This window comes from Pygoscelis adeliae, unplaced genomic scaffold (assembly GCF_000699105.1).
Source record: "Pygoscelis adeliae isolate BGI_AS28 unplaced genomic scaffold, ASM69910v1 Scaffold181, whole genome shotgun sequence".
Lineage (NCBI taxonomy): Eukaryota > Metazoa > Chordata > Aves > Sphenisciformes > Spheniscidae > Pygoscelis > Pygoscelis adeliae.
Genome location: NW_008824360.1, coordinates 3194491 through 3204433, shown reverse-complemented (window position 1 = coordinate 3204433; position 9943 = coordinate 3194491). Strand labels below are relative to the sequence as shown.

Genomic DNA, 9943 nt, shown 5'->3' with positions numbered 1-9943 from the left:
GAAGCTGAAAAGTCCTTGACTAGTGTAAGCACTACTTAGCAACAACTAAAACATCAGTGTGTTATCAACATTATTCTCATACTAAATCCAAACCACAGCACTGTACCAGCTACTAGGAAGAAAATTTACTCTATCCCAACCAAAACCAGGACAGAGACAAGAAATCCCTTCAGTATATCTTCATTTTTTTATATTAATAAAATAACTATGTTCACCACCAGCTTTCTTGCAATGTTCTTCCTTAAAATATTTTATTTATCTGTAACCTTAGAAGGTTATTTACTCCAATTTTAAATGTAATAAGATGACATCTGTGGTGATCTATGGCCCAGGGTTGGAGTTTGGGACACTGAAGTTGAATATGTTTGGAAGGATTGCTACACTTGTTAGATTTGGAAAATATATAGTCTTGCAAAAAATCAGGTAACTTCAGGCTCCTTTGGAAATTTCTAGTTTAACAAAGTATCTATGAAACAATACTAAGTCTCAGCTTCTTCTTTTGGCTTAATTTTAAACAGGGCTTCCAGCATCTTGTTTGCCAGTACCTAGGGTATTTTTCCTGACAGACAGAATCCATTTCATGTCCATTCAGTTGTAACTAAATGAATCTATGACTGATAACTCCTCAGCTTGACTGCTCACGCTTAGGTACCTGGCAAAAAATACCACACAGTCATACATCCCTGCACAAACTTCCAGGGTCTCTTTCTGTTTCAACAGGATCTCAGCTCCTTCCATTGGTACCACAAAGGATCAGCAACACAGAAGCCATGAGTTACACCAAACCCTCTCTTCAAACAGCTATTTCCTCTGAAGAGAAATACTTCTGAGAGAATAATCAAACCTCTAAGCACCTTCAGGGTGACTTTCTGGGAGCTGAGTGTAGGAGTGAGGAAAGCGTGAAACAGGGACTGCGCTATTGGGCTGAAATTGAACTAAATGTTGTTATTGAACATGGACAAGGAAGACTAGAGGTAGGTACAGACAACAAGAACTGGAAGAACCGAAAAATTACTTTCAAAATGGGATGCCACAACAGTTTCCTTCTATTATTTAAAAGGACCAATCGTTAACATTTTCACTCCTGACATTTACTCGCGGCAGCTAAAGAATTAGAAACGGATGGTTTCATGAACTAAGCAGGTTTTCGTCCTCTGTGGGAAGTGTGATAGTGCTAAGGGAAGTAATATCAGACTCTTGAAATGTAAGGATGGGAATACCAAGCAACTGAAGTGGGCAGCCAAACAGATTTATTGCATCATGTACATAATCTTACACGAACTTCAGATCTTAAAGGAGTGCTAATGGAAAGAAGAGAAGTGAGTTTCTCAAGGCAATTCTTAAAGCTACTTTAAATCTTCCAGCGAGTGACTGGAACGATGGTTACTTCAAGTAGTAAAAATAAGTGTCTCTAAATCAACTGGACAAGCATTGCAAAGACAAACAGGGCATTTTCATGGTGGTGGTAAGAATTTTTTAAGTCTTCGGAAAGAACACTGGCTGGAGTCTTTTATCTGTACTCACTGGCTAACATAGCACTGAAAAGCAGCAGTGAATTACAATTTCAGTCAACTCCTTAGGACGATTCATCAAAACAATCTTTTACTTGGCAATTATTTAATATGAAGTGAAGAAATATCTAATAGACATTGGCACCACCAAGTTACACTACCGTGAATTACTTTCTATTTTCCCAGCATGTTTGAAAATCATTCTTTCATTCTTCTAATAAAATTGTAAGATTCTTTGTGAGACCCAGGAGCTCTATCCTGAGCCTTTTTTCCCCCAGTGCACAATGAAATGAATAGATCATAAATGAAATCATAAAAATGCCACGTATTTTAAGTGGGTGCTATGATGCAGATTTAAAAAGACAATTGATTTTCTTAAATCACTGTTCCTGTCCAGTATCTGTATAACAATAGTATCTATATAAACAGAATTAAAAAAACCAAAAAAACCCAAACAACTCATTATAACACTCCCATATTTCAGCCTTGATGTTACAGGAAACAAAATTTGATGTTACTGATCTGTTCCAAACTCTAAACTGTTCTGTAAACAGCCTGTAATGCTAAGCTCACAGATCTGTAATTTAAAGAAATAACATACATGAATGTAGTTTATTATAAGATAACGTACCATAACTTCGTATTCAGGTCCGAGCAGGTTTTCCCACTTGGATTTCAGCTCATGTGCTGGAGGGAGTGGGACTCTTCCTAAATATGGAAGTGAATATTAAATCTACAAGCATATTGTACATTCATAAGTACGTTTACTTCTAAATACTTCAATAAAAAAATCAGTGTAAATAAAAGTTTAGAGGGAATAATCCCAAAAAGGAAAGTGCATTAAGCTGAGTCTATCAAACAGTGCAAATCAAAAATGTCTTTCTTAGGAAAACAATGCAAAGTGTCAGCTACTGCTAACATGTGATTTATTCAACTGAGAAGCAGAAGAGGTGATGCTTGCATTGATGAGATACAAGTTCTGTACCATAGTACTGTAAATAAATCATTCTTTCAGGCTGCAAAACAAATTTCACATGACTTCATAATTTGTTGCTATAAAAATGCTTGCCACTCCAGGGAAGCATTATCTCCCACCAAAATGAACCCCCTTAAGAAGTAAAACACCTGACAAGATATTGCTGTTATCGAGGGGCTGCGTCAGCACAATGCAGTCACAGACTTTATTTATACATTTGGCAGGTATAAAGGCTTGTCTAGTTTAATTAGGCCAGTAAGTAACATGAGCTTTAATATAAGCTCCAGTTCTAAACCAGTCTTCCGTGGGAACTTGGCTATCTTGACATTTATATCTTTTCAGCTTTCTTACTTATGCAACCAAGGCAGTAGTACATTCATGTAAGACAATTTGACAGAGCTAGACAGCATAAAATGACTGGCTGCCCTGCATTTGACCTCATCCAGAAGCTCAGCACACATATAAAGTTCCAAGCCGAAGCAATGTTTAACCGGTAAGAATCAAGCTGTAAAGCAAATTCCATCTAGCAGCTACAGCAGCAGCAACTGGGGTCTGAATTACCGAAAACTTTTTTTCCCCCTTGAACGACTGTAATAGTTTGTCAGATGTCTAGACAAGGCACAGACCACTTAGTATTGCTGATGTGTTGTACTGAAATTTAGAATGTAAATCACAACCTCACATTTTGCACACAAACAAGCGAGTAAAACCTCAAGGGGGGAATTTTAAAGACACCAAGAGAAGCTCAGAGCCTACCTACTAGCAAAAGCCAACACAAATGGGGTGTCAAGCTGCCTTTGCTTTCAACACCTTTGTAGACTGCAAAGATAAAACATGAGCTTTGCAATACAATTCTCATTACATCATTTTATAACTTTTAAGTTTTCCACTCATTCAAAACAAACATTTAAGTGAACTTGTACAATGACATAACCCATCACTGTATCTCTTCCACTCACTTTCTGTCACGCCGGATAGGCAAATTCTGCCTGATCTGCACTGAGAAACGACACTCCTCAGAGCCTAACAGCTGAGATTTCACTTGGAAACATCCAGACCATCTTTAACCTATAGGCTCAAGGAGACACAGATATTCAAGGATTCCAGCAATTCAGATAACTATTTTCTGTCACCAAAAAGAAACGCCACCAAGAATAAAGACTTGGGTTTGTAAACACAGATCACAGTTCTCTCTGAAATAAACCATCTCCTTAAAAAAAAAAGGAAGACAAATTTTCCCGAAATTCTCAGCTGTGAGTTAAGGGTTTTTTTCCTCCATTTAAATTTAATTGAAGTTTCTAAGGAGAAGTCGTCTTCGTGAGCCTTGTTATCAAGCACAGGCTGATCACTATCTTTTCTTTCCAACCGTAGCAAAAATGCATTTTTTTCCTACTCCTCCTATTTGCAGAAATACATAGGGACAGAAATTCTTTAGTCTTTTTTTCTGCTATTACAATGTTATAGCATGAACACACAGGACCTAAGCACCTGCAGTCCCCTGTGCAGCCAAATATAGATTTTAAGCTTCACGAGGAGTACTGAATCTTAGGGTCAAGCTCAAAGTGTGTCAGCTGTGTTCAGTTGGCTGAATACAGATTTTTTTGTCACTTGCAAAACACATTACCAAAATCTGTGTGTTGTTCAGAGCAGGTGCTGATGCATGTCTCCATTTGAAGTTTTCCCTTTTCTTTCTTTCAAACATACTTTGAAGTCTTCGCCTGTAACTTTCTCTGAACTGTGGAAATGTTAGCTGGAGGGATTTGGATTGAATATATTCAATTCCAATGGTATCACCCAATTCACTTAAAATGTTCCTTTTTCCCCAAACAGCTTTTTTCACACGGCAGCTAATAGGAAGTTTCTTTCTAGTGTCTCATCCAGCTGGATTTCTCATGACCTGAGATACGTACCACGTCTTCTAGAATGTGCAAGGCCTCAGAAATGAAAACGCTTCGCAGGGACAACTTTCATTAGCAACAACTTTCAATGTATTTAGTCTGTCCTTCTGCCTGCACTTCCATACAGTTTTTCATTTCTAATTAGCAAGCATCAAGAATAAATCACAAGTGTATTGTAAAAATCATCTTTCTTGGTCAAAATTGCTGGCATCTTCAAAATTGGGATCTTTTCTTCTTGGAATTTCCTCCTGGTTTCACAAACTTACTATACAAGGATGTGTACTGTGCTCTAGTGCACTTCATTAATGGACTACCTTTATCTGCCCAACTATCGGATATTTTTCCCCAGCCGTCTTTAAGCGCCTGACTAGCATCATCATGTCTTTGGGTTTTGAGCACTGCTGCAAGGCAAAAGAAAGCAGTTCTGCCCAGTCTGCAGTCTTGCAGATGCAGCTGTTACATTAATTGCCTCTAGTCTGCTAGCAGAAAGTTTCAGGCCTTGTGCACATTGCATCCTAAACCATGTTCTCTTTGTAACAGAACTGCTTAAGCACGGTCTTGCCTGGCCAGAATTACTATTTAATACCTCTCCAGGAAACACAATTTAACAAGAATTTAACACAACTGGGCTTAAAGGGAAGTAATACATATTATATAAAACATACCTTTTACATTAAACTTCTAAAAGCATTTCCAGAGTTTAGTCAGAGCCTTAAATTAGCAGTATTTACTTTAGCACCACTATAATGAAGTGCCCATCACCATGTCCAAAATAAGCACCTATCTTTGGAATTTAAACTTGGCCATTAAATTCTATTCCAAGGTGAAATCTTATACATCGTATTTCAGTATGAGTAAACTTTGCAACTAAGTGTTTCAACTTTTTAACAGAGATACACACACTCATTTTATAGTTGCATAAAGCTTTTGCAGAACCTTGTAATTTTAAGTGGTTTTTCACTATGAAAAACCCCAGTTTAATCAAGCAATGATACTTGCATACCATTGCATTAAGTGCTCCTGATTCATTACTCAGTTTCAAAGCCATGCCCATTGCATTATCCTGCTGGCCCAAGGAGGACCAACACTGCTAGATGGTATCAAGGGCAGTATCCAACTGCAAACAAACAGTATCTTCAGTGTTTAAATTTTGGTATCCCAAGACACACTGTGCATACAAACACATTATCCTGTATTCTCCAGGGTAAGGGGAGCTTGGATACATAGGAGAATAGAAAAATCTCTTAGTATACTTGCTACATGATGCACTGGGGAATGCAGTGCAGATATACCTCACTGTTCCTGCAAGGAATCAGCATGGGTACAACCAGCAGCTATGGATTCCAGGCAATTAAGTCCTTGCCAGACCCAGGTGTATCTGCACCATACTCCACAGAGCTCCAAGGAAGGGGATTACGAGATTTGTGCAATACTAGAGTTGAAGGGGAACCACTCATATACATACAACTTGGTTACAAACTTCTTTTGAAACTAAGGGCTTCGGAGTATTTATGGAGAGGCAGTGGATCCACATCAAAGCAGTTTGGGTCTGCTATGAAGAGGGCTCAAAAATACAGTTTGATCCAAGCTGATTATCAGCAGAATAGGGATCACTAAGCCATATCTAGATAACACACCTTGAGACTAACAGAGGTTGTTAACTTCAAGCCAGGTAAAAACAATTTTAGTTCCCAGCATAAACTGATCCTGGCATTGATATACCATATTTGCACAGCACTAGGTATTAGGTAACAAATTCCTCAGAAAGTTCTCTTTGCATCAGGGCAGACATCTGCAGCCTGTGGCACAAGATAACCCAATCACGAGTAGTCAGAAACTGACTACAGAGATATTGTTCACTTCAGTAGAGAAAGAAAATACTTTATGCATAGAAAGTTCCACAGTAAAAAAGGACTGGGTAAGTGAGACAGGACAGCATCTGTTGCTCTTTTCTAGCCTCTGTCATAGAGAGTGTAAGTCCTTCTGGCCCTTCTACCCCTAAATACATCCTACTGCTAAGTCCTTAAGTTATTAGTCCATTGTAACTACAAATCCATATATGCTTTTCCATTCATACAGCTAAAACAATGCTTTGATAACCTCACATCTCAGCTACTCAGCCACCTCTGTTTTGGCTTCCTATTTCTGGGAACATGCAAAAGTCACAACAAAGGATGTCTGGTTACAAGGCTTGGACAGAAAAGTAAAACAGAATGGAACATAGGAACTGCTACATTTCTCTCGTTTCCAGGTTGTCTTTAATACTGACAGATCTTCCACAATCATAGCAAAATTGTTATTCATTGACAGCCATAATGTAGAATCCTCTATTACATCTACATATCTTAGAAACTACAAGGCATAAGGATAATTTATGCCGACTTTAACACAAGCTGTAGAAATTCACCCAGAAGTTCCTGTAGAAGAGCCCAGAAATCTGTAGGGGAATTGAAGCATGCCTTCTGGAAGTCAGCTAAAAACCAAAGCAATCCATGCCTTTGTGATCTGCCCCTATGTCCAATTGCCTTTGCTGTTAAAAACACATGCCTAATTTGAACTCCTGTCCAGCTTCTGACTCCAGCTATCATGGCTATTATGCCTTTGCCAGACCAGAGATTCTCATCTGGAAATCAACAATTTCCAGTTCAGCTAGTAAGCTCAGGGAAAGCAAGCCAGAAATTACATGCCTAGAGACTGAACTCTATTTTCCAACAGTAGCATGGCAGAAAGCAGTATGCAGCAGTATTAGTACCACAGGGTAAATGGGTTGGGTCTGGGAACCAGCAGGCAGCAAGGAGAGGTTCATTGCCAAGTGGGCAGTCTCACAGGAGGTGGACATAACTTGTGCTAGGCTTCCTACTTCTCTGGCACTCCAGGAAATGTCAATGACCAGGAGCACTATAAGCAGGACAAGCAAACAGAAGCAAGGCAGTTACATGGCAGGTGGCACACAGGTGAGACAGATGTTCATGGAAATGGCACCTGTCTCATTTGTGTGGAAAATGACCTACAAATGGAGACATTTCACCAGACATGATCCCCTGTCCTTGCTGCTGCAGCCACCTCTGGTCCTTCATCAAGCCCTACTCAGTCAAAACCCCTGAGGGAGGACGCTGCAGCGCAGGTCACAGGTTGTAGGGAGGCCAAGTTGAGCAGCTTGGAAGGTGAGTTCTGACGAAGCTACTGCAGTGCCAAAAGAAGAAACTGCAACAAATGGGCATTAGAGATGATGTACAGGAAACCAACAGAGTATTTTTAAAAGACTCTGCAGATGCAGGAGCCTAAGACCTGTGAGGGCAAGAAGATAGATATGACTGAGGTAACACTGGATCAGGAAGTAAATGTGAACTCCCAGAGTTACATCTCCTGATGCTGTTCACCTAGCAATCTGGTTCAGGGCCCTGACAGCAGAGGAGGATGAACAAATCTTCTCTGTCAGAAGAAGACTGCAGGCAGGACACCTCAGGTCATCAGAGTAGGACCAGGGCTAGAAAGAGGAATCGGTGAGCTGGAGACATTCAGCTCTATAGAGCTTATGAGATTCATTATAGAGTACTGAAATGGCTGCACCTCCACTGTCTATAATCTACAAAATAAAACCCAAAACAAAACATGGCAATCAAAGGGGGATCACTAATGACCAGAAAAGGGCAAACTTTATGCAAGAAGGAAGATCCAGAGAATTATAGGCCAGTCAGTCTCACCTTCGGCCCTGGAGAGATCATGAGATACGTTCCTCTTGGAATCCATTTCCAAAGACATAAATGATAAGGTGGCAAATCAGGAACAGTTCATATCGATTTGCCAAATAACTGACTAATCTGACTGCCAAGATAGCTATGTGGATGAAGGGTGTAATACACCTCAACTCTACCGAAGCTTTTGACACCATTTATATCAGCATTCTCATCTGGAAACTAAGGAAGCATGGGTTTGATGACTGCTAAATACACTGAAAACTAGATGGACCACTGGGATCAAAGACAGCATTAACCAATGGCTTGACAGCCAGTTATGAGAGGTCAATAGCTACAGGGGCTAATATTATCCAGTATCTTCATCAGTGACCTCCATGATGATACAGAATGCACTCTCAGCAAACCTGTGGACAGTGCTACATTTTGGGGATAGAGTGGGGTGAAAGAGTGGATAGATCCAACAGGTAGAGCTTTACTTCAGAGGGACCTGAATAAAAAGCATTACAGAGCGAAAGCTAAAGATGGAGTAAGCCACGACAGCCCATCAGTATTGAAAATGGATTAAAGACAATTCCAAAGACTCAGAAGAGACACTGCAAGATATCCTATCCACCTGTTTTATGTAGACTCTGCTTCTTTTCATTGTGAAGATTATCCTTCGGTTCTTGGTTTTCCTCATTCTTAGTGTCCACACTAGTTTCAGTCCCTACAGCTCCAGGGGACACAAAAGTTGGAACAGTTGGCTGCACTGTGAAAACAGAAAAAAAAAAAAAATCATATATTGCAAAAGATATGAAGTAGTAACACTGCCTCACTAACTACTTTTTTTTTTTTTTTTTGGGGGGGGGGGGGCGGGGCGGCTGCACAGGAGTTTTGCACTCAATTTTCCTGAATCCCTCATTTCTGTTTCTTTCCATTCCTCCTTAAGTATATCATTTTCTACAGCGTGCCCTTACAAAATCTAGGATCATGTGGTATCTAGTCCTAATTGTTAAATTAGGTAGCTGTAAATTGAGTGATTAGGATTACCTCTACCTGAAGGTCTTTCTGAAGAAATAGTAGAAGGTTTCCTTCTAAGTAAGGTAAGGCGTACAGTCTGTCCTGTGTTACGCAACGCCTCTACCACTTCTTGGTTGGTATAATCCTGTATATTAATTCCATCAACCTAAAACAAGAAAATCGTGTCATATAATAGTAATCACATTACGTTCTTAGGTTGTACCATACACTGTAAGTAACATCCACATTATTTTGTGCAGAAATTATAGGGTTATTCACCCCAAACAGTAGTATTTGCAAAACAATCTCATTAAATGAGATACATTTCACTAATTAGATAATATTTTAAAAATGCATTTTAAAAAGAAACACAACAGTAATTTCTTCTGTCTTCATGGGGCAACCACAAAACAGAATTGACTAATCTAAGTATTCAGTGATTTCCCCCTACAATTTTTTTGCTTACAAAAAACAGCTTGAGGAGTATCGTGGATGAAGCTTCCCAGCAAGAGTAGTCAACCTAGAACTCTGTTCAGTTCATTATCACTGTTAGTTTTCTCATGGATTTCTAACATGCCCCACACAAGCCTATACACATAACTGTTCGTATAATCCACTCTGAACAGCCCAATTCTTATATTAATTCAGATGTTTTAATTTACACCCAAAATACTCTGTTCACCTCACTGTTAGATCATGCATCAATAGAGGCTTCTCCTGCAAAGCTGCAGATAAAAGCACAAGGTTGTATCAATTTTTGCTCTCACAAAGGAGAAGCTGACTTTGGAAGGTCTGGCATAGCACACATTTTAAAAGTAATTTAAAATCATATTTCTATAAATATTATCTCTTAAAACAAAA

The 9943-nt window shown here is 39.3% G+C and overlaps 1 protein-coding gene across 1 annotated transcript in view; it reads right to left on the bottom strand.

The window, feature by feature from the left end:
- INADL (InaD-like (Drosophila)) overlaps positions 1–9943 on the bottom strand; it is a 151433-nt gene that overhangs the window by 125774 nt on the left and 15716 nt on the right. Inside the window, exons 10-12 of the mRNA XM_009319816.1 lie at positions 9113–9248; positions 8697–8831; positions 2143–2219 (exon numbers count right to left, since the gene is read on the bottom strand). Coding sequence (XP_009318091.1) covers positions 2143–2219; positions 8697–8831; positions 9113–9248 — 348 coding nt within the window. The remainder of the gene's footprint in view (positions 1–2142; positions 2220–8696; positions 8832–9112; positions 9249–9943) is intronic.